Source organism: Solanum pennellii, chromosome 5, assembly GCF_001406875.1.
Source record: "Solanum pennellii chromosome 5, SPENNV200".
NCBI classification, from domain to species: domain Eukaryota; kingdom Viridiplantae; phylum Streptophyta; class Magnoliopsida; order Solanales; family Solanaceae; genus Solanum; species Solanum pennellii.
In genome coordinates this window covers 2,792,634-2,819,928 of record NC_028641.1, presented here as the reverse complement: position 1 = coordinate 2,819,928, position 27,295 = coordinate 2,792,634, and the positions used below count along the sequence as shown (strand labels likewise).

The 27,295-nt window shown below is 29.4% G+C and overlaps 3 protein-coding genes and 1 long non-coding RNA gene across 6 annotated transcripts in view; 2 read left to right on the top strand and 2 right to left on the bottom strand.

Moving 5' to 3' along the window:
• The first annotated feature begins 198 nt into the window (after nt 1-198).
• Nucleotides 199-6,044, top strand: LOC107018485 (probable U3 small nucleolar RNA-associated protein 7). The gene is made up of 8 exons (XM_015218980.2): nt 199-528; nt 1,536-1,601; nt 1,714-1,803; nt 2,146-2,278; nt 3,133-3,251; nt 3,647-3,714; nt 4,113-4,161; nt 4,744-6,044. Exons 1-8 carry the CDS (start codon nt 481-483, stop codon nt 5,752-5,754), a joined length of 1,584 nt encoding a protein of 527 aa, XP_015074466.1. The 5' UTR covers nt 199-480; the 3' UTR covers nt 5,755-6,044.
• Nucleotides 6,045-6,131: 87 nt separating this feature from the next.
• Nucleotides 6,132-10,342, bottom strand: LOC107020914 (nicotinate-nucleotide pyrophosphorylase [carboxylating], chloroplastic). 2 transcript variants are annotated; one of them, XR_003578490.1, is made up of 11 exons: nt 10,185-10,342; nt 9,679-9,821; nt 9,193-9,326; nt 9,033-9,096; nt 8,875-8,957; nt 8,170-8,253; nt 7,940-8,092; nt 7,637-7,813; nt 7,110-7,307; nt 6,793-6,860; nt 6,408-6,475 (listed from the first exon to the last, which is right to left on the bottom strand). XR_003578490.1 is itself a non-coding variant. In XM_015221442.2 (10 exons), exons 1-10 carry the CDS (start codon nt 10,319-10,321, stop codon nt 6,379-6,381), a joined length of 1,140 nt encoding a protein of 379 aa, XP_015076928.2. In that variant the 5' UTR covers nt 10,322-10,342; the 3' UTR covers nt 6,132-6,378. The 2 variants fall into 2 exon arrangements, 1 of the variants encoding a protein (XP_015076928.2); XM_015221442.2 differs by lacking the exon at nt 7,110-7,307 and having other exon boundaries at nt 6,132-6,475.
• Nucleotides 10,343-16,974: 6,632 nt separating this feature from the next.
• The window catches only part of LOC107020131, a 24,321-nt gene continuing 14,000 nt past the window's right edge, over nt 16,975-27,295 (top strand). Inside the window, exons 1-3 of one of the 2 annotated variants that reach the window (XM_027917020.1) lie at nt 16,975-17,068; nt 17,358-17,384; nt 18,840-18,959. In XM_027917020.1, the coding sequence (XP_027772821.1) occupies nt 17,369-17,384; nt 18,840-18,959 (136 nt within the window). In that variant the 5' untranslated portion in view covers nt 16,975-17,068; nt 17,358-17,368. Of the gene's footprint in view, nt 17,069-17,357; nt 17,414-18,839; nt 18,960-27,295 lie in introns of both variants that reach the window. The other variant, XM_027917021.1, reaches the window with a different exon arrangement.
• Nucleotides 23,850-24,679, bottom strand: LOC114077268. The gene is made up of 2 exons (XR_003578354.1): nt 24,533-24,679; nt 23,850-24,260 (listed from the first exon to the last, which is right to left on the bottom strand). It is a non-coding gene; the product is annotated as an uncharacterized LOC114077268 (long non-coding RNA).

The window sequence follows — 27,295 nt, the reverse complement described above, 5'->3', positions numbered from 1 at the left end:
TTATCTTTCATTAATCATACACTTAATTTTTTTATCGTAATTATTATATCAATCTGTATACATAACAAATTTATATAATACACTATATTCTATTTGCTTGAGCTCCCGAGATAGGAACATAGTTTCGAAAATTTGCCATATCAACATTATCATGAAATCATTAATCACAAAGAAAAATTATATAGTATAGTTCGACTTCGATAGAACTCGTGTGAAATAAAAAAAAGATAGTTAAGTGCTATTGTTAGAAGTTTTGAGGACAAAAGTGTTATGTGAAGAAAGTTAAGGGCTTGTTTGGTTTATATTATTTTATTATTACTAGTACTAGTAGTTTATACCCTTTATTCCCCCAAAACTTTAAACCCTAAACCCTTGCCGTCGTCAATTTCCGGCGGTTCTTCGACGGCGGAGCTCCCACTGTAATCTCAAATAATTTATTTTCCGTTCACATAGCTTCGGAGGAAATTTTCAGGAGCGAAGATGGTGGTGAAGGTGGACAATACGGAAAGTATTCCTGCTACAGATGAGGTGGTTTTTTTTTTTGTACTACTTTTCAAATTTACAGACAAAATGGCGTAAAGGGTAGCTGAGAAAGTTGATTTTTTTGAATTAAGTGTTAGAAAAATTTGTTCTTGGCGACTTATTACAATTAGAATTTCTGTATCTTTTGTTCTATTGATATCTGTATTGGATGAATGAGATGTTGTTATAGATTGAACACGGCGGATAGTTAGCTAATACAGTTCTTCTTTTAAGGGGTTTGGTGTGTAATTTTGTATTCTTGCTTGCATTCTAACTGACCGAGCTAATTTGAATGTTAGAAGTGGTGAAATGAGTTCCTTCATCAGAATCTATGAGTGGTTTGTGTGTAAATTAACCAGCTTTTAGTTAATGTTCACTGGTAATTTGAAGGAAACTGATACAATTTTGAATATCTGGAAATAGTAGTTGGAATGGGCTAAACTATGGGTTATATATGGTGTTTATGATCATTATCAAACACAGAAGTTGTTCTGTTTTGATCGCTTATGCTTATTTTGAGAAGAGGAAATGTTTTCCGTGTTTTAGTGTATTTCTGGACTTTGCTTTCTTTACAATAGTATTGGACCTTAGTGTTCGAAACTTGAGCTATGGCTTGTTGGAACTTAATGATCTGTTCCTACAAGTTTGCTCAGTCCACCACACTATTTACACATGGATTTCATGTGGTGATTTTATCTTTCTTTCAGAGTAATTCAAGGTGGGAACTTTTGTTCTTATGGTTTTCTCCAGTTACATCTGTTATTTCCTAGTGAAAATATAAGATGGGTTTAGGTGTTGTTCTGTTATGGGAAAAGGGGATTTTCCTTAATATGCTGTTTGTGAAATGAAATAGTTATAGGATCAAAAGGATCACAATTGGTTATTAGATCCAAAATTTCTTGATTAGAAGTATCAAGCACATCAATATGAATAAAAAGCTTTAGCACTCGATCATTTGCTTTCTTATCCTTACTCAACTGCCTAGTGATTCTTTTCGATATCTTGATTGGCAGGTCATTTCTGAAGAGATGGATATGAAGAAAAAGAAATACCTTAGGGGCGAAGCAGCGAATTTGAAGGTACTGAAGTTTGTTAAGATTTCTGAACTTCTTAGCTTTTAACTTTAATTCTGGTCAGTTTTTCTTTTCGTTGATGATCATATGCTAAATAGCTAGTTCTAACAATTTGCAGGATTTGAAAGATAAAAAATTACAGGGTCAGCTTGCTGTGCAAGAAGAGTTATTTGGAAAATCTGCAGCAGCTGCTGCGAAGGCTGAGAAGGTGTCTAGACTATGTTCTGATAGTTTAGCTTAATTTTCTAGACATCTACATAATATTGGTGAAGCATATCACTACTTTTGTTTCTCACATTGTAACTAGTAGATGTATTCTACTGCCCTTACTGCTCCCTCCTTCCACCCCAATGGACCCACCTTCCCGCACCAGATTGTTCTCTTTCTGTTGTTTGTATTTTTCATTAAACTCAATTCCAGAAAACCTAGGTCAAATAGCATATATTGAGTTGCCTCTGTTAACAACTTCAAATTTATTTTATCAACTGTGTACAATTTTATGCCTGTCACTGAGATTTGTTTGAATCTCTAACTCTTCTGCTTTTGTCAGTGGCTTATGCCAAGTGAGGGTGGTTATCTAGAGGGTGATGGTATTGAGAAGACATGGAGAATAAAGCAGGACGCAATTGCCAGTGAAGTTGACATTTTGAGCTCCAGGAAACAATTTGATATTGTCTTACCAGGTTAAGATTTTGGAAGATTTTGCTTATATATAACTACTGAAAAAGATGCAAAGTTGCTGGTCTTTGTTTCATTTTCATTTTGATGATCATGGAATTTTGTCATGTCATGCATGTTTATCCATTTAAACTTGTAAGCAGAATAGTATGCTTCATCCCTAGCAACTGTAACTGCTTTACGTCATTTCTCATCGTTACATCTGAGATTTTCCTCAGACAATTCTTTGAATCTTAGTAATAGCCTCACTAATGGAAGCAGATGAAGATGAGAACCTACTTATTTTGCTTTATCAAAGAATTTTGAAATAGTTATGAAATGTTTGGTCTAAAGTATTCATGCTATATACTTCATTTCATACTCAGTTTTCTCAAATAAGTGGTGGTGGTGGTAATCTTCTGTTTGTTATTTTCAGTTCTTTCTACCTTTGAGTTTTTGCCTCATTTTTTTTGTGCTTGATATTTTACCAGTACGGATATTCGATGATTAGCCTGCATCATCCATCTTATTAACTTTTGATGATAAAGTGATTCATTTCTCCTCTCAATACAAACTTCACTTAGATGATCGAATATGATGCCTAGCTTTTTTTTTTGTTATGAAACCTTTCTTTGGGGGGGGGGGGGGCAATATGGACGGAATTATGCATATGTTGTTAAACTGTTCTTAACAGTCCTTGACAGTGTTGGGGTCAGATTCATAACATGCTATGGGAGGCTTTTAAAAATTTCCGTCTTTCAATAGCTTTCAAGTCAAGTCCTTTCTGTGTCTCCTGTCTGTTATTTGCTTTTTTATGCTTCCATAGATTATGGTTTAATGTAGTTTCACTGTTTCACATCAGTTGACTTGTATTTTGCAGATTTTGGTCCTTACACTCTTGAATTCACCCCTAGCGGTCGCTACATGGCTGCAGCTGGACGCAAGGGTCACATTGCTATTGTAGATATGAAAAACATGAGCGCCATTAAAGAACTACAGGTATTTATTGTTGTTTGATTTATTCGTGAAAAAGATTATATGAAGCAAGCATATTGATGTTATTGTTATACTGAATAAAGGGGTCAAGGGTTTTACTTTGAGAGGTTTCAAGGATGTCTGTCACACTCAACAGTCCATTTAACATGGGGTATTCTTAGCTTGCAGCTAGACAGTTTAGTATCATTAATTTCAGAATCACATATCAAACTTAGTTTATCGAGAAGTGTCAGCATCATTTTATCCTATAACACAACATCATTGAAATGAAGTTTTGTATTACATTGGCATTTTTTTAAAAATAGAAAAAAAACCCATCTTTTATTACATTTGCATTATGTAGTTTCTCACCAGTTTCTGATGCTCAGGTTTGCTTATAGCTTATGTTTCTATTGCAGGTCAGGGAAACAGTGCGTGATGTAGTATTCTTGCATAATGAACTGTTTTTCGCTGCTGCTCAGAAGAAGTATGACTCATTTTATGTCCAAATTTCTTGATTGTAATGTGTTGTAAGAAGGGTTTCAAAGGCCCTCTATTCCTTTGGTTATGTTTCACCGGGTATAGAATCAGTTCCTATGCTCTTCTTAAATGTTCTCATGGATCTCAGAATTGGTTTCAATCCGGCTATGAAAAGATGACTTTCAGATGAACTTGTTTTAGCATTTCCTTCTCTCTTCGTGTCCACTCGAATTTTTCTGCTGGATCCTCTGCCAAGCTCAATAATTTCGTCAGCGATTTTGTGCATGTCCTTTTATATTCCACTTTCCAACATTCTTTCAATTCATAGAATTCATCCTTTAATTAGTGTCCATCATAAATTTGACAGATTTTGTTTGGTGAACCTAAATATCTGCCATGTCACAGGTACCCGTATATATACAATAGAGAAGGCACGGAGCTCCACTGCATGAAGGTTAGTTTGACCTGTAAATGCCTTGTGCCTTGTGTTGTCTAGACAATTAGATCATTACATGTATAGTTGTTACAACTTGTGTTCTATAGTATGTGTGCCCTTCTCATACCTCCAATTTTCCACGAGTATTCAGCTGGTGCATTGTTTGTTTGACACTTCTTTTAATCTATGTAATGGTTGGAAGGGGCAGGTGTCAGCTATTGTGTGATCACTTAGTACTTGTTTGTTGTTCTTCTAAACTTTTTTTCGTCTTAAAAATAGAACTCTTCTCAGTGCATATCTTCTGTTCCTTTGGGCAGTTGCAAGAAACTTACCTTTTGTTGCTGTCTTTTTGCGTCAACAAAAAGGAAATTGTTCTTTAGTTCTTTATAATAATGTTACCTCCATAACAAAACAATGATCTTTTAAAGTTTACTGCCTTAGAAAAGGAAATTTGTGTGAATTCCATGTGGTCTATTGTTATTTCAGGATGCTATTGTCGTAACAAATGCATGCTTATCTTTTGCATTTCCCTATTGCTTAGGTTTTTAACAAATTAGCAAGTACAAATGGAGTTACCGTATGATCTTTCTTGAATTCCAGGAACATGGTGCTGTGCTAAAGCTTCAGTTTTTAAGGAATCACTTCCTTTTGGCTTCTATAAACAAATTTGGTCAGCTGCATTATCAGGATGTTACCACTGGACAGATGGTAGCTAATGTTCGAACTGGCTTGGGTCGTACTGATGTCATGCAAGTAAATCCCTTCAACGGTGTGGTTGCTGTGGGCCATTCTGGTGGCACGGTCAGTATGTGGAAGCCTACAAGTGCTGCGCCCCTTGTGAAGATGCTTTGTCATCCTGGACCAGTTACGGCTCTGGCATTCCATCCTAATGGGCATTTAATGGCAACTGCTGGTATGGAGAGGAAAATAAAGATTTGGGATTTGAGGAAGTTTGAGGTTCTACAAACATTAACAGGTCACTGCAAGTCCTTGGATTTTAGTCAAAAAGGTTTGCTTGCTACTGCAACCGGATCTTTTGTACAAGTTTATGGAGATCTTTCTGGATCCCAGAATTATAGCCGTTATATGACCCACTCTGTTGCGAAAGGATACCAAGTAAAGAAGGTGACATTCAGACCATACGAAGATGTTCTAGGCATAGGACACTCGATGGGTTGGTCTTCTATCTTAATTCCAGGATCCGGAGAACCCAACTTTGATTCTTGGGTGGCAAATCCGTTTGAAACATCTAAACAAAGAAGAGAGAAGGAAATCCGCTCTCTTCTTGATAAGCTCCCTCCAGAGACTATCATGTTGGATCCAACAAAGATTGGTTCAGTGCGACCAGAAAGGAAGAAGGAAAAGCCATCAAAGGAGGATAGGGAAGCAGAAATGGAAGCTGCTATCGAGGAAGCTAAAAATATTCATATGAAGAAGAAAACAAAAGGTAGAAGCAAGCCTAGTAAGATTGCAAAGAAGAAGCAAGAAGCTGTTGAAAAAGCTAAGAAACCTTTCTTGGAGCAACACGCGAATAAGAAGAGGAAACCCACCGAGGAAACTCAGCTTCCAAAATCTTTAGAACGTTTCGTTAGAAAGAAGGTAGCAGCATGATCAGTTTTGTCCACTAAACTGTTCTCACCCTTTCTTTGCATTTGCATTTGATTCTTGTTTTGGCTTTCCTTGAGGGAATTGCTTATAGAAATTGAAGAAGCAAGTGTTGTAATTCTTCAGATCAAGTTTTCCCCTTTTCTCATTGTTTACATTGTTTTACTGTTGAGGTTAAAAGTTTAGGCATTTTTGTTTTAGCTTAAAGGTTTCTACCTTGAAGTACAGGCCAATGTAAAATCTACAAAGTAGACAATGTATGAATCAATTTATCCTAGCCATGTTTTACTTGTTTATTTTTCATTCAATTTTTGTCAGCCATCCATTTCTCCTTCATTTTGATTCATGACATGTAGTACATCGAATCCATAAAAGAACAGAGGTAGAGAGTTTATTTTCGATAGATCTTGGCTCAAGGAAAAGCACAACCTTACATCACCAAGGTTATAAATCAGGTTTCTTCATTGTAACCAATTTATGAATTATGACAGCAAGCTATAGGTGAAACTTATATCTTTTTGTCTGATTGAACAGGGATACTCTGAATTAGTATACAATGAATCTCATTTTCACATTGTGCTATACTGCTGGTTCTACACTTTTGAGTCTACAACAAAGTATAATCGATGATCATGCTCGATTTGTACGCCGTCCAACTTCAAGGGCGAGCTCTGTGTCGATTTTCAGAGAAATGTCAAGTGCTTTCACAGAATGTGTCAAGGCACCGCTGCAAACATTCAAATGTATGATTTAAGTATCAAAACAAACAAAAGACAGATACTTTTATCAAAATATCGTTACTGGACGAAACAAATATCAGACTTCCTCCCAGTATGAAATCCAAACAACATACGCCTCACTCCTTAACGACTTGAGATTGATTATATGAATCCTCATTGACCATGTTTCTCATTTTAATATCTAGAAGGAAAAGGAAGACTTCCCGGTTGTAGAAGCAACACAAACCGAGAAGTCTCTCCTGTTTATATTAACTTCCACTTCTTTTTCGAATATCTTCTGAAATAGAAAGAGTGAAATGCATACCTAGAAATGTAGGTAACACCAGTTTGTCCAATCGCGTGCACTGTTTCAAGGGTAACATTTCCTGACGCCTGCCACCATTATAGCCAAAACATCAGGTCACCACAAGATATACTTGAACAAATAATAAACGGGAAAACCAAACAGTGGTATCTTGTGAGTTGTGAATGGTATTTCAATCATAAAATCGAGCTTCCATGCGACTTCTATGCTTCTTACATGTTTAAATCGATAAAAAAGATCTCACAAATGACATGAAGGCTTACACCTCCTTGGTACATGAAGGAACATTAGGGCAAATAGCAATATTCTCGTCTTACCAGGATATATCGGGCTAAAGTGTCTTCATATAAGCAGATAAAAGTAACATGATATGTTCTTGCTTCCTTTCAACGCTCCATAGTCCCTGCCTTTTAATTTGAAGGCTTCTTTTCCCTTCCTTTTGACTTTAAGAATTCAGTTCGAACGACTGCACTCTTTAGATAGCACTGCTGAGGCGAAGTGTTGATCTAGATAAACTTTTAACCAAATGATATTTAAGCTATTTGGAGGAAATACCAGAGGTCTAATCATTTCATTCTTGCATTGTCTCTAAGACCACAACAATATGATAGGGCTAAGAGAAAATAAGAAAAGATACTTTGCATGTTGCCTTGAGAAAATTCATATGTCACTACATTTCACAATCTCAATAACCATAGAACAAAACTGTAAGTATTTGTTGCAAGTCTAGTGACCAATAATGAATATCTTACAACAGAGAAAAGTCAAGGCATTGCATCACATTAATCTTCTTATGCTGACAATTGTGCGAAGCAGTCAAAAATGAAAATGAAATCAAGTGTACCTCGGTCTCAAACCTCCCCTTAATCAAATCTACAGCCTCCTTAAGCATGGATACCTCAACATCCCCGTTAGATAATGGAATAACCATATTGTCCAGCATTATCCTAGTCAATGAAGTCTTTGTTTGAGCTGCATATTCTAGAACCTCATGTACTTCTGCAAGAGTCCTGGTTTCAACCTGTTGGATAGGAGAAAAGGTTTAGAGCTCTGCCATGAATTACCACAAATTGAACATATTTTAAAGGACCGTTATCAGAAAATTTGCACGATTCTAGAATTTAATCCAAAGATATGTAGGACCAACCTCAACCCCCATTTGCAGTTTATTTTGCTCCAAATACTGATCCACAGATTCTAGAGCTTTGCTGACACCTCCAGCAGCAGATATGTGATTGTCTTTTATCATTACCATATCAAATAATCCCATTCTGTGATTCTTACCCCCACCGATCAATACCTTTAGTTAAAGCCAAGTAAAAAAGTTAGCCAAGACAAAGCATACGTGTTAGATGATATTGGTGAGTAGATGTTTACCGCCCATTTATCCACCAAACGCAATCCTGGAGCCGTCTTCCTAGTCTCCAATATGTAAGCAGGGTGTGCAGCATCTGCCATTGCCTGCAAATATAAAAAAAGTTAGTATCTTCTAATCACTACTAAAGAGGAAAGACAATAAACTTCATGACATCTTGGACTAGCATGCTTTAGTTGAACCTCACATTAGTTAGTTTATTTCCATCTACGGAACTTTAGAAATGTCACGTGTATAGTTTTGTGTTTGTGTGTATTAAACAGAGGACTCTTTCTCATAGACTGATTGCAAAATCGTTTCCAATATGTAGTTCAGGCACCATCTAAGGTCACAAAAGAGTGAATTCTCACAAGCCTTATAACAAACACATGAAATCCGTTTGCAACACTTGAAATCTTGACTTTCTACTTTCTAGTGAGATGGATAAAGATTACCACAGGCCAAGACTAATTCTCATAGAAAAGCGAAAATAATGAATTTAGCAAGTTGCTTTGCTACGATGGTAGCTTATATATCACAGAGGAATGTCTAGGATCAACACATGTTCTGCACCGAAACTCAGTAATTTCAGACATAGAACAATTGATCAGTCTCAGACTTACACTTAATACTGATACCAACTCATCGGTGACAATAACCATTTCCATTCATGACTATATTTCCAGATCTTTATTAATGATGAGCTACTTACTCGAGGACAAACACACCTTAGTTAGCGTAGCTATTCCACTCATTCTTTGCATAAAATTGAGAACCACCCTCTCAGCTATAACAATGTTGTGAGCCTTTCCTACAAAAGTCAGGCGAAGTTTATTAACATGTCAAAAACTCATTACTAATTACGCATTTCTCACATTTCGTTTACCTTGTACTTTGCCAAATTTCAAGCCTTTATGAACTTTATCACCATCCTTTATAAACCACTCCACCTGGTAATGCGAACATAAATAAAATTAAACATTACCCTTTATAAATTCAAGTAGAAATATCAGTTGCCACAACAACCAAAATGAAAAAATCAATACCTTTAGTGAAGGATCAACTTCCGCGAATATCATCTCAGCAAGTGCAATTCCTGCTACAATCCCATCTTCCTTTGCTATAAAGTAAGCTTCGGATTCCAAATCAACAGGAATTGTCGCCTTACAAGACACATCTCCTACATTTCGCAGAAGAATAGATTTATTTAATACATAGATTTTTAAAATTCAGTACTCAAATTACACTGATGATAGTGCCTGCAATTACATATATTGTTTAGAAATATGGATCTTCATGTTGTCTGCTTACTAAGAACACAAAGAATCCGAATTAGCCCCCCACCCCAACCCTAATGCTTTCTAAGAACACAAAACCTATAAGTTAATTGTATACACAAAAAGGTTTAAACTTTGAACTACACAAAAAAAAACTACAATCAAACTTCATAAGCAACTCTCAATTATACAAAAAGTTCACAATTAGCTTATTAACATAACACCAAAAAAAAAAAAGAGAGGTTAAAAGCAAACCTAAATCCCCAGCATCTTCAGAGAGGGCAAGTTGAATAACACCCTTTAAATCATAAGTGGGGTGTGCTGGTGGCTTCACTACTAATGACTCCACTGTTCTACCTGCATTCTTGGTGGCCATTGCAGACATTTTCACAACCAACCTTCAATTTTCCAACAAAAATATCAATCAAAACTCATAAAAGAACAATCTTTATCACTATTTAACAAAAAAAAAAAACACACAATTTTCAAGAATCTGTTCTTTCATCCTGGTTGAATTGAGTGGTTTTCCATACACAATTTGATCAAAACTCATAAAAAAAACAATTTTTAACAAAAAAAAAAACACAATTTTCAAGAATCTTTTTTCTTATCCTTCTTCTGAGTGGAATTGAGTGTTTTTTCCACACAGAATCTGATCAAAACTCATAAAAAAGCAATCTTTATCAGTATTTAACAAAAAAAATGATTTTTTTTCAAGAATACTTCATGTTTTAGGTAAAATTGAGTGGATTTAAAGAAACCTTGGAGCTGCAATTGCACAAGGGTGCACAGTTGTAGTGAAGGGAAGAACCCTAAACATTGGAATTTTGGGATTTTGAAAAAGGATTTTTTTAAAAAAATTTTTGGCAAATAATTTCTGTGTTGTGTTTTCAAACATTTTTTTTTAGCAAAATGGTCCTACAACTATAAGAATTTGTTGCTTTTTTTAAAAAAAAATTATTTGGTGACCACAAAAGATCACTTTTTTTTTTCTTCTTTTCTCTTTTCTTGATTTGATGAATATTAGCATTTAGCAATTTGCTAAATAAATAAGCTTAGGATTATCCTATTTTAAATCCTTTTATCTCTTATAGTAAGTGTGTGTATATACAAGTGAGAGTTGCCCTAGTAATATTGCAAGTTTGTAAAAATAAAAATGAAAATATTAATTATTGTAAGTCCCTTTTTAAGTTCTCGAAACAAAAGAGCGACACTAATTAGGGGTTCAATCGAACCTTCTTTTTACTACCGATAATATCGTTAAATAATTTATAAATCTCATACACATTTTATTAGGAACAAGTTCATGAGCACAAAATGAGAATGCCTAATAAAGGTAAATGATTTGATTGCCACATAATGTCAATGAGACGCAAAGTCAAAAATATTAATTCTAAATATTTTAAATCATGTCAAACTTGTAATTATCGTTATAGCTTTCACCCGTTTAAAATAGGTCTGCCAGCTAACAAATTCCATTTGATTTATAATCATATCAGCAAAATTTTCGTATTTTAAGACCGACATAGTTGATATAAATCAACGTTATAATCATATCAAAAGTAAGAATTTGTACTTGTTTGTCAAATCTAGTATTGAATATGTTAGCTAGATACCTTTTAGACTTGGAATGTTCACATTTTATGTCAATTATTAGACACAATATCAATTATATAACTATTGACTCTAAACATATATAGGTGTTTTTAGTCCATTGTCTAAAATTATTTTATTGCTCTAAAAGTGGCAAAAGTTACCTCTTTTCCTCATTGCCTTTTGATTAATTGGTTTTACTTCTAGAGAAAGGGATTAATTAGTGGTGGATGAGGAAGTGTACTAGTAAAAAATATTTCTTTTATTCAGTATTCGATATATATATATATATTTTAGAATTCGATCAGTTTAAATTTGTGAAATCTTATTTGGAGGTTAGCACATTCACTATAAAAAGGAAACTCTATTTCACAAGATTTTTTATTGTGTTTGTAAAAACGTAATGTCTTAAATTATAATATTTTTTTACATTATATAAAATATCATTTTTGATAGTCCACGTAAAAACAATTGTTACATTACAACTGATATAGTATTTGGATTGGTGATATTAAATAAAACATATATTATTTTTCTAATTTTGCAGGAATTTATTGATTATTTTAACGTGAAATAAAAATATTTATATATTACATAAATTCGATTGAGTCAATTTAAATGGACCAGTCAACCATGGTATTCAAGATTATGAGGCTATAAATACCATATCTTATTTTATTTTTTAAAACATCCAAACTCTTTACACACATTTTCCTAAGTAAAATTAATTAAAATTAGAAAAACATAACTATATCAAATACATTTTTTTGGTATGTGTGAATACATTTTATATTATACATTATATTTGAAAGAAAATGACATGTCCATTTTCCTCCCCACTTCTAAATTGTCTGCTAACACTTTCATCATTCAACTTATGACTTCTAAAAAACAAAATTCAAAGTATTTCAAATAATAATAAAAAAAAAAGTAGCCCCTAACTTATTTTATTGTAATAATTATAATTTTTTATTCTTGCAAAAATTGTAAGTATATATTTGTATTCCTACATTCCCAACAACTCATTTGATCCATTCCATTTCCCTTTGTAAGCAAATTCTTTCTTCTTTTTCACTAGGTTTTTTTCAATTGAATTGTTCACGAGTCTATCGAAAATAATTTAGAGTCTCGTTTATCTTCAATTTTTTTTTGTATGATTGATATTATTCTTATGATGAGGGGTTTGGTAATTTTTCTTCTACTTAGTATTACAACAATGGATCATCCAATTAGAGTTGTTGAAAGTGTAAGAGTTATGAAGCAGAAATTAGATTATGAGAAATTGTTATTAAATCAACTTCCAAGAGGACCAGTGCCACCTTCTGGTCCATCTCTATGTCATAACAAGCTTGATCCTAATTTTAGAAAATTTAATTTTTCTCAAGATTATATATTATGTCCTTAATTAGTGAATATATTTATAGTATACATTTTGTTTCTTTGTATTTTCATGTTGAGTTGGCTATAGTTGAATTCAATGGAGAGGCAGGCACATTTTCTTTAATTGAATATGCTTTGTTTCTTCTATGAGCTTGTGTTATGGGCGTTCAATTTCAGTTGGGACTCTACAAGACGTTTTTAATGGTGTATACATCGAAATCGTATGAGACTCTACAAGACATTTTCAATTTTAGTTAAAACTCTACGAAATGTTTTTAATTTCAATCAGGGTTTTTGGAGGCTACTCTACCTTGAACCGTAGTTTATGCTTCTATAAAGGGCAATTATTTTTCTTTTTTGAAGATGCATCACGAATATCCCATAAACTCTTGGGATATTAATAAAGCGATCAAAATATGTTGTATTCTTCTTGATAACCAAATATTCAAGAAGATCCATAAAATTCTTTCAAGGTAGTCAAATAAATCACAAGGAGGTCCACATTATCCTAGTTCAAGAAATATGTCACTAACGACACTCGAATCACGGAGAAATCTTAAGAGAGAAAAAGCAATCGATAAAAAAATTTGTATTTACAACGCTTATCGATAAAATTTATGTTTCTTTATATTTTATTTGTAATTTTAATTTATTTTTTTATCGCTCTAAATAATTGTTTCAAATAGTTACTTATAAACCAATAGTTGTTTAATTAGTTTCCTCTTGATGTTAGGTTGATTTATGCAATTTTTTATATGCCAATACTAATATTATGTTTTAAGAACAACATTATGATCAAACATTTTCAAATAACTTCAATGTTTAGAGTTCAAATAACTCCACTATGCAAGTCTTCTATTATATCTTCTTTACCTTATCCAATCGAAAAAAGGGAGTCTGAAGCAAGTAGAGTATCCAACAACTGAATTTTATATAGAACGTAATTTAAAAACATGTTATTATACGAAAATATATACTTATGACATACGATTTTCTTGTTTGTTGTGATGAGCGTAAGTTAAAAGACCAACACAAAACAAGGACAAAAGCGCGATGATCCACGACTCCTTTTGGGCTTCAAATGGGCTAATAGATTTCTGACTATACCCTCCTCCCTATCATGTTGGGCCTTCTCTAAGAGATAACTTAGGCCCATACTTTTTCTGAAATATAGTCTTTCTTTTGCTATAAATATTTTTACAGGAAACAAAATAAAATAAAAATTTAAAAATTAAAAATGACAAATGTCCTTTTTGTATTAAATTAAATTAAAAATGATAAAAGTCCTTTTTGTATTAAATTTTTTTGTAAGTGAACTTTTGGGCATTAACACAAGGTCACAATCCTTGATAAAGATAGTATAAGTTTCTCCATATTTAAGAGTGAAAAAAATTTTCTTAGTAATTTACGAATTTTTTTTTTTGTCTTTTGGTTTTACGCGACGCAAATCAAAATTAGTTCTTGCTATTATTTTTCAGATGAAATTCACTATAATTATTTCCTTATAATTCAAAAAGTAACCATTGTTCATAAAACTTCTAATTTCATACGTGAAACTTTATAAATTATCACGAATTTTCACTTATAAAATTAATATAAAACTTTGCGATGATAATAATTTTTTAAAGACAAACCCGAAACATGATCAATTCTTATGAAGTTAATTAAGTAACACTTTCTAAACTCAAATGTCTAAATTAATATAAACATTAACATATTAAATTTTTTTCTTATAAATATCAAATGAGGGATCTCATGTTCGAAAGCTCTAGGATGTTTTCTTAGTCAAGTTCGTTACATAAAAATTGTATAATATAATTCATCTTTCTGATATTATTTGTAAAATATTATATTAAAATGAGATTTATTTTGTGCCCACTCGAAAAATAGTAGGTGCAGCTTACTTAGTCAACAAAAACTTTATGTAGCTCTAATATTTGTACACGCACATTTACAAATTACACTTGCATACAAATTCATGTTGGTAGGTGCAATATTTGGCTGTGAATTTTCCTACAATCACCACCAGAAAAAAAAAGGTTTTCTTAACTTAGGAAGAGGACCATTATAATAAAAGATATTTATAAATAGGATTAAATACTTTAATTTTTTTAATTTTTTTTTTAGGAGTTCTGTTGATTGAATATCTGATAACATTATTTCTGAATAGATTTTTAATTAAACATCATACCTTACTATGTGTTATAAATGAGAAATTAGTACATAATCAACTCCTTTTTAAGTTATGTTTAGTTAAACCCCTTGAGTACTAATAAAGTGTTCTAATTAGATGCTTTAGCTTTAAATTTTGATTTTTTTTATGTATGTTTTTAGTAATCGTCTATTAGGTAATTAAATTAATTATATAAAATATGTTATTTTTCTTTAATTATGCATGTTCGTATCTCAATAAGTCGTAAAATTTCAAATATTTAATTAGTACTTAAGGTTTCTGCGTATACTAAAAGGAGATGACATATTTTGTATGGTTAACTATTTATAGCTAATAGATAAATAAAAATGCATACATATTTTCTACTTGAGGTTGATACATATGATAAAAGGAGATGACATATTTTGAAGAGTTAACTTAACTATCTAATAGATAAATGATATTACGTAACACAAATATTCTTTAAAAAATTGAATAAAGAATATCTAATTTAAATACTTTATTAGGAATTAGGATGTCCAATTGGTATAAAAAATTATTTTCAATTTCGAAATGAAATACTTGATAAATTTAAGAACCTTGACTATGTATTAAGGAATTATTTTTTTTTTAAAAAAAAGACCATTATGTTAAGTACTTTATAATATGTGGTAGTTCCCATTAGTGGCTCAAAGTTTGCCAACTTTTATGTGAGAGTCACAAATAACCAACAAAACATTTTATAAAGCTTGTCTTTTTATGTTATCTTTCTCAAGAAATATATTAGAGTATTATGATCATATTTTGTCTTTTTGAAAAATTAAATATAGTTTCAAGATGCTTTTTATTCTAATACTATTAGAGAATCTTTTTTATTATTATTGACAAGTAGAGAAAATAAGATTTTATTATTTATTGATTTATAAGAAAAAGAACAAATAAGTGGACCACATGATCTCAACATATAGCCATGAAAAAAAAAGGTTGGTGAGGTTTGTGTAGGAGGAAGACAAGGAAATTGGATGGGAAAAAACAAGTTTATTTCTTAGGTGTATACTGAAATTTATTTTTATCCTAATCACTCGTAGAATATATCATATATCGAAACATACAATGATACTGAAGAAAAATTTATAATTTCACATTACATATTCAAATGAAGACATATATCGAAACATACAATGATACTGAAGAAAAATTTATAATTTCACATTACATATTCAAATGAAGACATATTTTTTAACTCGATAATAACAGTTCAAATAACAAATCCATGAAGCAATCTAGCTAGCTAAATACTCACATATGATTAGGTAGTGACATTTAGGATAATTAAATGTTATGCCAAATATTGCTAATTTAAGAGCATATATTTTTTTTTTGTAAAACTTATTATATTGACCAATATGTTTGAAGTAATAATATATTTACCCACTAATACTAGTACTTTGCATCATGAGGGCCAACAAATTAACTATATTTGTCATCTCTCTCCTCTTGTTTATTAATTTATTGCTATTCATATAAAATTGCCATATTTTCATTATTTTTTTTATTATAACACAAAGTTTCCACTCACTACCTAAAAAGGGGTAGGTAGAGATTTTTCTCAAAGAAGTGAGAAAAATAGTTTGTTGGAATCTTCACAATAGCTCAAGTACACCAATTTGTGTGTAGGTGACATAATTTGTCTCAAATTTATATAATAATAATGTCTTGATGTCTGATATTTATATTGAAATAAGTTTAGATATATTTATTATAAAAAACAATATTATCAACAATTTTTTTTTATTATTAAAAGATTAAATGATTAAAATACGAAATCACAATGGTGGTTCTTAGCATCACGGAGGGCAGCTAACTCTACTTGTCAATTGTCATTTCTCTCCTCTTGTTTATTGCTATTTAATTCAAATAAAAGGGCTATTAATTTATATGACCTAGTTTAAATTTTGAGAAATTTAATCATAAATTTAAATATCAATTTTTTAATATAAAAAAATTTATTATAATAAAGTTAACTATCCAAGAGGCATATTTAAAATAATGCTAATAGAATAAATTAATTAAGTTAAAATTTTAACTGTATCATATAAATCAGACGAACGGGGATTTTAAGAATATTTTTTTTAAAATCTTACATGACTTTCTACCTAAAAGGGTGGTAGGTGGGGATACTTTTCCAAATAATTCTTGACCATTCAAAGAAGTAACAAAAATGGTTAGGTTTGAAATTTGAGAATGGAAAAAAATCTTGATCGGTTATATATTTTAGTTTAATAATTAATTTAAATATAAAAAAAATGATTTTTTGAAAATATAAATGATAATGTTATTAAGAGATTTGATCGTGAGTCAAAGTTATAGCGTAATTCCACGTGTTTAGATACAAACTATAATAGACCCTACATTTAATTTTTTTTCTATAAATAAAGCCCCTCAAGAAGAACTTAAAAGAACAAGAAATCCAATAGATACATAAATTGTTCTTCAATTTATCTTCAAAGTTCAAACAAGGTACTATTTCTTCCTCATTATTTTGTTTTAGTAGTAATTAACTATCGTTTGATTATAGATTTTGAATTAGTTTTCGAAAATTTATCAAATGATTAGCTATGAAATTTGAATTTTTGAATATTTTAGTTTAAAGTTCTCAAAAACTAGCTCCGATTATTTTTTACAATTTTGAAAGAATACATGTCTAAAAAAACTTTAAAAGCTCAAATTTTTAATTATTACTAATTAGTAGTATAAATTGAGTTTCTTCTTTACTGATAAATTTTATTTAATTGTCTTTGTTTTGAAGAATTATTGAAGATGGAACTTATATATGGTGAGTGATTTCCATGCCATACTTGTCAAGTGAGCAGTCCTTTTTGCTCTTAACCTTTGTCTCATTGTCTGTTCGACCTTGAAATAAAGAAATAAATATACGAAGAAATAATTATATCATATTATAATATTTTGACGAAACAATTTATCGTAGCTCTACGTTATACACAAATTCTAGCTACTAGATAATATATATTAGTTCTTGATTTTGGATTTAATTAAAATATAGTTGCAAAAATTTCTATAAATATAGGTGTAAATATTAGTGTTTAAACCTACTAATTATTTGCATCAATATTATATGAACAAACATATAAAGGACTAATATATTTATGCTAATTTACTATCATCAATATTTAGCTTAATTAATTAGTGAATAAATCTTCAAGGGGGAAAAAACTTCAATTTATTGTCAATGTTTATAGGATGGTTTATTTCATGAATAAAATAATTAAGTCTTTGTTCTTTTGTTAATTAGGGTAATTTAATGAAGTCTTTAATCGTTTGTTAGTTAGGGTAATTACAGACAAATTACAAAGTACTTTTATAAAAAAAAATTATATGAAAATATTAATTTTTAAGAAACAAATTTTTATCGGGGACCGATGCATAGTACATAGAAACATTATGACAAATCTTTTTCAAAAAAAAATAATAATAATGAGAGAAGTATTAAAAACTCTTTCAAACTCACGTGAATTGTTAGTTTTATTTTTAAAATTATTGACAGTCTTAAAAACACTCGTTTCTTGACTTATTGAATTTAAATATACACGCTTGATTTTCTAACATGAATGAAATACATTTCTAAATTCTCGTCAAATTTAATGGTGTTTTCAACACTTTTCTGAGTTTTTATTAAGAGTTTCATGCTTCTACAAGAGTTTGAGACCGTTTGTTATGTTATGTTGGCTGTTGCAGATCGAATGTGTATCTAACTCTAGTTAGATAAATAAACAAATATTTTTAAAACTACAATAATTCGAGAATAAAACTAATAACTGTCGAGTTCATAAACACTTTCAATAGAAATAATCTCAATCGTCTATGGAACAAGCTCTTAGAACTTAATGACTCATGAGTTAGGTTTAACAAAAAAAATTTGTGAGTTTTTTTTTTTTCTAACATAATTCTAATTAGTTTCAAATTATATTATATTAAAATTTTAATATGAACATTGAAATTTAATTTGAGAAAAGTTATTATTTTTTGTTGAATTCAAACTTTTAATCTTGATTTCACCATTCATTGTACATGTTCATTGTACATGTCCTGTCTTATTTTACAAGTTAATGATATTAAAATATTTTTTCATGTTTATCTATATTTATCACTTGCGTAAAATATCGTTTGCACCATTAATATATTAAAGTTCAAATTGTTTTTTTAATAATTAAAGAGAATATTGGTAGTGGATATTTTATTTAATTAAGGTCGAACATACAATGAATCTAAGGTAAAAAAGAAGCAAAGAGACTGCTGATTTGTCAAGGTTTTGCACTGAAATCAACACCAATGCTTGAAGCTCACAATTACGAGAAATATATGGAAATTGAACTTTTACATGTTGCAGCAGGTAATAGTTTTATTTTCGAGTCATTTTTTTAAATTATGAATGAGTACTTATATATATATATTATCTTTTATGTAACAAGGCAACGTAAAGCTTCAATATATTGAAAATATTATTATTATTATCTGTTAAATAGAAATATAAAAAATAATAGATAATTTTGAAGTAAAATTTCAGAAAAAAATTTATGTCGTTAATAAACATATTGTAAATTGTCGATCGATAAAGTCTGTGTGAGTTTTACAGTATAAGAAACCACCTTTTTTATGACAATCCTTCACGCCACAATAACTTGCAATTTTGAACTTTCAGACATGTCAACTGCATATGCATATATTAATTATTGTCATATATTAAATATTAGGTATTTTATCATTAATTAAGAATTTTTATCGTAAATCGAAGAAAATAAAAATATAATTTTGCTATTAGATACATAAAAATAGGAAGAGAGGTGAGCGAGATTAGTAAGCTAGAAAGATGAGCGTGATTCATATGTGTCTCATATACAAGCGAACCACACTAGATACATTTATCTATATGTATCTGGAGTGATTCACTTACCAGCTACATAAGAGATAGGCGAGAGAGATTTGCTATATATCCTAGATATACGCAAATTCACTTGGATACAATGTATCCATAATAAATTACACTTAATTTTGACTCCATGTATCTGAAATACATGTATTTAGAGATAACAAAATCTCATAAGGTACGTAATATTACACACTAGAGTGTATCGATTAGCTCATAAACTAGTGAAATTTACGGAAGTTCTCCAAAAATTCATATCCTCCCCTCAATGTCACACCCTTATTTTCCTCCCAAAATTGAATTGCTTGTTTTGAAAGAAACGAGTTTTTCCAATTAAAGTGACATTTTGAAAAGAAATTATTCTACATTCAGAGTCGCCACTTAGAATTGAGTTATGGTGTTCCAAGTCACCTTTTTTGTTTAATCCCTAATTAAAAGGAAATGACTCTTTGTTTAGTCTGCGAAGCAGAAATTCGGGTAAGAAATTCTACTGACCGAGGGGAAGGTATTAGGCATCCTTCGAGTCCTGTGGTTCCAGTATGATCGCTTTATTGACTTTTATGACTTAAGTTAATTTTTAAATATTAAATTATTAAAACAAATGTATTTACCCTTGTTCTTTGATTTATCTTTGATATATTTAAAACTACCCTATTTATAAGCATGTGAAGTTTTTATACATTTTTATTATTTATTTATTTTTATTTATTAATTTTTCATGCTTTCAACATTTGTTTGCTTCTTAATTTCTTTTTTTTTATTTTTCTTATTTGTTTTTTTAATTGTATTTTTTTTCTCTTTCTTATTTCTTGTACTGATTATTCACGTTTTTTTAACTTTCCTTATTTTTTTAACTTTACATTATTTTTTTTATTTTTCTTTTCTCACCCTTTTTAATAGTTCTATTTTTTTTTATGATAATAACAAAATATTTTATTATATTTTTTAACACAATACTTTTTTTTCATTTTAAAAGTATTTTTTATTATATTTATTTTTTATTTTTTCTTGTACATTTTCTCCATCCTTTTTATTATTTTTTTTTTATTCTTTTTCTAATTCAAATGTTCCTTCTCCACTACTACTTTTCTTCTTTTGTTATTCATGTATTCTACCTCTTTTCCTTATTCGATTTTTATTGTTATTATTTTTAATAGCATCCAAAAAAAATAATAATGTAAGACGACTCCCATAATATAATATGAAACATAATTTAATGCTTTTCTAAACACAATCAAACAAAGAATTCATTCAAATTAGTAAGACATGAATATAAAAATTTGGATAACTACGCATATTATCATTATAAAATTAACAACTTTACATAATAACTACACATATTATCATTATAGAACTAAATATGAAAAATAAGAATAGACTTAGATAATAATTTTACTTAAGTATGAAATAAACTATGGGTTATTTAATATGAAATAAACTACGGTTTGTTATAGCAATTTCACACTAAATATAACTATATAAAGGATCTAAACATAAAGTTGATATGAAATATTTGAACATACTTCATATAAAAACATAATGGTTTAACCACATGTGGAATTCGACAACTTCAATATATTGCAATCAGTGCTTTTATAATCATGATATTAAATTATACAATAAAAATTAAATGGTACCTCTTGCGAAAATTCCACCAAAAGAAAACAATCCGGATAAGGAACCACGAACTCGAAACCACGAAAGTAAACCTCAACTTCAACTCTTGTTTGTGAGTGAGAGCAAAATATGAAATAAAATGTGAATATATTTGCAGATTTTTTTTTGTTTGTAGGTGATTTTCTTCCTTTTTTCAGATCTTAACACAAAATAAAATATTTACAATTTTTACAAGTCTAAATTTGAAATAAAATAGATAAACATTGAAAACTATAAACTAACTTAAAATATATTAGCAAAGTACATTATAAATAATATTTTTTAGCTATAAATAAAATAAATTATATATATGTATATATACAAAATATTTTACAAATCCAAATTTGAAATAAAATATATAAAATTAAAAATTATAAACTAACTAAAAATATATCACCAAAGTAGATTATATGTAAATAATATTTTTTATCTATAAATAAAATAAATTATGTATATATATATGTGTCGGTTTGGTTTGATTTCAGTTTGATTCTTTTTTTTTTCTAATACCAAATCAAACCAAGAATGGTCGATTTTTTTTTATATATCTTTTAAATATTTTGAATTATCAATTATTGAGATTTATAATATTTTTAATATAGTTTACAAATATATAAATTTTATTTTAAAATTTATGAAAATTATATGTGTAAATTCTCGATATAACTTAAATCGTTTAATTTTCAAAAAGCAAAATATATCGTATAAATTGAAATTGAAATAGAGGAAAGTAATAATATAAACTAAAGCACAAAAGCAAGATACTTGAAGAGGGGAAGTTAAAGTACATAAAAAGAATGAAGATATATATGCATTTATCATCTTATCACAATTTTTATGATGGTTATTAATTAGGTCTTTATTGTGTCCCCAGATGATAATGTAATTGAATATTTTATTATTATTATCTATAATAAAGTACAAAGTAAGATCCTTGAAGAAGGAAAGCTGAGTATATAAAAAGAATGAAGATATCATATTTATCGATCCCATCACATTTTTTATGATAGTTATATATTAGATTATCGTCTCACACACAATGATTTTTAATTAATAACCATCACAAAAAGAATGAATTAAACATCAATTCTAAACGAACTAAAAAAAATAGACAAATTGAAAAAAAAATAACTTTATATATTCATATATTTAATTTAGATCACACTTGATGCATTTATGATTTACCACAAAGTCAACAATACCACATCTATTCAAATAAGTTTTACTTCATAACTTAATTTGTATCGAAAAAAAATCAATTACACTACTTTATTAGAAACAAACATAAATATATAGAGAGATTTGCTATAACAACAAATATATTGAACCTTATTATTAAAAGAAAACAAAAAATACAAACACAAATCCCATAACTTGTGATTTTGAAGTTTCAGGCATATCAACTGCATGCATGAATATATTTTTGTGTTAGTAAAAAACTATAATGTAAAACTATTTGAATATAAACATATGTGTCATATGTGATGTATATATATTAATGCATGATCGGTTACTAGTAATAGTAACTATAGATGTTAAATTAGCGGACTGGAATAAATTAGGACGACTGTCTAATCAAAATAAATTGAATTGATAAATGAACATGTTATTTGTTCGTCAAAATTACTTAAATACTGAAATAAGAAAAAAAAAGAAAGTTTGAAGTTACGAACCAATGGTCATGGTCAAGAGTAAAAAGAAGACAATAGCAAACTTGTTGACTGAGGCCATATTTGCAAATTATAAAGCAAATTTGGATTAAAACTTAGCAGAAGATTAATATGTATGTGTGGTGATTTCTTTCATGGAGAAAGGATCCTATTTATAAGCCCCAAATCACACTAATGTTAATTAATTAAATGTCAATATAAATGTTTGAATATTTTAAATCGAAGCTCACATGGCCATACTATTTATAAAAATAAAAAAATATAGTAATATCAATTAAGTGTAATTTTTCATTTGATTTGACATAAAGAGAGTCGAATCCAACATTTAAAGTTCTAGACAGTGATAGCAATAAAATATTTATTATAGTAACACACCCCATACTATACAACGAACAATATCGAAATTCAAACATTGTTTTTTCATTTTGAGCTAAAAAAGTTACGATTCAAATTTTACTATATGGTAATGCAAAAATTTGTTACAATATTGCTAGCATAAAGATTAAAACTCAACGATCAAATGAAAATTGACATATTCACCTAATATTATCAATAAACTCATTCTTCATTCTTTATAGCCACAACAATTACATCAAAAGATAACACCACTGACTACTAAAAAAATTGGATTTAGCGACGAACAAATATTATAGCTAATTAGTGAAATTTATCGCTAGTCCTTTTTATCAATAAATTAGTGACAAATTTTCATTTGCTACGAGTGAAATAGGAACGGATTGCTAAGTCCACTATTTTTTAGTAGTCATTATATCAACTTAAAAAGAGAGAAAATTTGATTATAAGTAAATGAAAAATACTTTTTTTAATAAGATTTTAGTTTGTACTCAACTTTTTATGTACTCAACTTCTCCTCTTCAAGGATCTTAGTTTATACTTTTATTATACGTAATAAATATTCAATCACACTATCATCTTGACATATATCATGATCTAATTAATAACCGTCACAAAAGAAAAGAACTAAACATCTTTTCTAAACGAACTAAAAAAAAATATATTAATTGAAACGAAGAAAATAACTTTATATATCCATACATTTAATTTAGAGCACACATAATACATCAATAATTTACCACAAAGCCAACAATAACACTTCTACTCATACAATTTTTTCTTTATAACTTAATCAGTATCGAAGAAAGATCAACAACACAATTTTATTAGAAACACACATAAATAATACAAAGTACATTTTGGGACGGAGAAAGTATATTTTCTCCGTCCCAAAAGTTTAGATATTCTTCATATCAAAATAAGAAGCCACATGCCTTGGTTGTAAAGCCATCAATTGGATTAGTTTTCTCTTTACATAGAGGGCAAACAAAAATGGCCATACTAAAGCAATCAAGGTCTGTGTTACAAGGTTGATCGCACACATCATCTCCCATAACTTTCAATTTTGAAGTTTCAAATATGTCAACTGCATGCATGAATATAACTAAGGGTTAATAAACTATATAGTATAAAAAATATTTAAATATGACATGTTATGTATTGATCTTAATGCATGATTATATTACTTTCACAAAATTATACTAGTAATAGTAATAATTAGAGATGTGATGTTAGAAGGGTGAGATGAATTTGGCCTCTCTGATTAAAATAAGATGAGTTAATAAATGAACATGTTATTCGTTCGTTCTATATTATTTGAATACTGAAATAAGAAAAAGAAAGTTTAAAGTTACGAACCAATAGACATGATGAAGAGAAGAAAGAAGAAAATAATAGCAAACTTGTTCATTGAGGCACTATTAAAGCTAAATTGGATTATTACTAATTAGGAGAAGATTAATGTGTTAATGTGGTGATTTCTTTCATTGAGAAAAAGGATCATATTTATAAGCCCCAAAGTACACTAATATTAATTAATTAATTATATTCGATGATGGTGGATAAGAAAATTACACGTTCGCTTTATTTTTAAAAATATTTGATTTTTTCCTCTTAATATATTCATATATTGTTAATATTTAAATAAAAATAATTTTAAAAATATAATATGGTAATTTGGACTCTAAAATAATTATACTAGTTTGTTTAGGATTCTCACTTGGTTTAGCAAAAATAAAAAACAATTGTTTCACGTTTTCTTTTTATTATTTCATTATTCGGTAACTTGGACTCTAAATTAATTTACAAGTTTGTTTAAGATTCTTACTCAGTTTAGCAAAAATAAAAAATGATTCTTTCACGCTATCTTCTCATTATTTTCATGTTTCTTCTCCAACAATACCATTGAAGCAACCATACACATAATTTAAAGCAATTTGAAACAATTTTCAATGATAACTTTTTACTCAAAATAATAAATTTAAATTAATAGTTGAAATCAAAATACGTGTGAGAAAGATCAAATATACCTAGATGGATTATATTTTTTTCAAAAAGAAATAATTAAAAAATTAATGTTTTCGCCACCTTTAGAGGTAAATGATACAATTCACCTCTCTCCAACTCTTCTCGCTCGCCGCTCGCCTCTCTCTTCCAGTCTCTCTCGCCTCTCTACTCCCACTCCCAATCTGTCTTTCCATATATACAATTACATATGTATAATATACAATTTCTAACCAATATACATATACAATTCACCTTTCTCCCACTCTTTTCCCCCTCTCTCTCTCCTCTCTCTCCCAGTCTCGCTCGCCTCTCCTCTATATAACACGTAGCTACAAATTGTAATTATCAAACTATAGCTATGGAGAGTAATTAATTATTTTTAAGTAGCTATATGTGAAAGTTTCCCACCCTCTATCCTCTCTCGCTCGCATTTCTCCTCTCTCTCCCAGTCTCGCATGCCTATCTCCTCCCTCTCCCAATCTCTCTTGCCATATATACAATTATATAAATATAAAATTATCTAACTAATATACATATATGATTCACCTTTTCCCCCTCTCTCGACTCTCTCCTCTCTCTCCCAGTCTCGCTCGCCTCCCTCCTCCAAATAACATATAGCTATAAATTGTAATTATCAAACTATAGCTATAGAGAGTAATTAATTATTTTTAAGTGGCTATATGTGAAAGTTTCCCTTCTTTTAAAGGAGAGAGGATCATATTTATAAGTCCCAAAGTACACTAATATTAATTAATTAATTAGTTATTTTCATCGATCGTGGATAAGAAAATTACACACTCGTAAGAATACTTATTTTTTCCTTTTAGTTTATTCATATATTGCTAATATTTAAGTAAAAATAATTTAAAAGTATTATTTGATAACTTGGACTCTAAATTAATTATACTAATTTGTTTAGGATTCTTACTTGGTTTAGCAAAAATAAAAAAGAATTCTTTCACATTTTCTTCTCATTACTTTCATTATAGGGTATCTTGAACTCTAAATTAATTATGAGTCGAGTTACAAAAAGAGCTATGATGAGCTTGAACAAGTTTGTTTAGGATTCTTTCTTGGTTTAGCAAAAATAATAAATGATTCTTAATTTCTTTTACACTGTCTTTTACAATTCTCTAATAGACGTGAAAGAATTGACTGACAATGAGAAGTCAAACTATTGAAAGATGATAAAACTTTAGTATTAAATAACTAAGTAAATTGCGCGCTAATAGTTAATTTAAAGTTTTAAAGTATTTTTGAAAAGGTTAGTTTGGTAAAATATATCTCTGTAATTGAACTATTCTTAAGAAGTGAGTCAAGTCCATAGAAAATTAGAAATCAAGTAATATGAAACGGAGGATGTATGTGTAATGTCTTAAGGTGTGTTTGGTCCGGAGGAAATATTATAATTTTCAAAATACCTATGTTTGACAGGTCAAAATATTTTCTCTAAAAAATGAAATTCTCCACAAAATATGACTTTTTTAATGAAAGTCGGAAAAATAAGTTAGATTGTCACTTCTAATCCCCATCTCCTCCCCTGGACCATCCACCTCAACTTCCCGCCATATCCCAATGAACAGTGTTTTGATAGATAACACACACACACATATATATATTTATAAATAATCTTGAGATTATAACTTTTTGCTTACTTACCAAACATTAAATAATAATTAAGAAATTCATAAATTTTCAAGAAAATATTTTTTTCCGTATCAAAAACAATTCATATATATATTATCATTACTTCCAAAGAAATAATTTTAAAAATTAAGAGAAAAATGTTATGAACCTATAGTGTGTTGTGTGGTGATTTTATTTTTCTTTAAGAAGGATACTATTTATAGGCCCCTATGTATATTTGTGTGAATTAAATATTTACCAATAATTATTCTAGCGTCAAATATTAAATATTCACTGATTAATAATGTACGCAAATTCACACTTGGTATCCTCCAAAGGCTCCCAAAAGACAAATAATAAGAATCATCAACTAATAGGAATAATGTGGTAAAGTTAAAAATCTATATATATATATATATATATATATATATGCACACGGTTGGCCATCACGGCTTGTCCGACCCATTTGGAAGGTCAAACGAGCCCCGA

Bases quoted from the DNA above. Each gene is read 5' to 3' on its own strand.
- LOC107018485 (XM_015218980.2), top strand. From the start codon at position 481: ATGGTGGTGAAGGTGGACAATACGGAAAGTATTCCTGCTACAGATGAG. The intron at 2,279-3,132 runs GTTAAGATTTTG...TGTATTTTGCAG, and splicing joins ATTTGATATTGTCTTACCAG to ATTTTGGTCCTTACACTCTT. The intron at 4,162-4,743 runs GTTAGTTTGACC...CTTGAATTCCAG, and splicing joins CGGAGCTCCACTGCATGAAG to GAACATGGTGCTGTGCTAAA.
- LOC107020914 (XM_015221442.2), bottom strand. From the start codon at position 10,321: ATGTTTGAAAACACAACACAGAAATTATTTGCCAAAAATTTTTTTAAA. The intron at 8,254-8,874 runs GTGTGTTTGTCC...TTATATTTGCAG, and splicing joins GAATAGCTACGCTAACTAAG to GCAATGGCAGATGCTGCACA. The intron at 7,814-7,939 runs GTTGGTCCTACA...CCTATCCAACAG, and splicing joins AACTGCAAATGGGGGTTGAG to GTTGAAACCAGGACTCTTGC.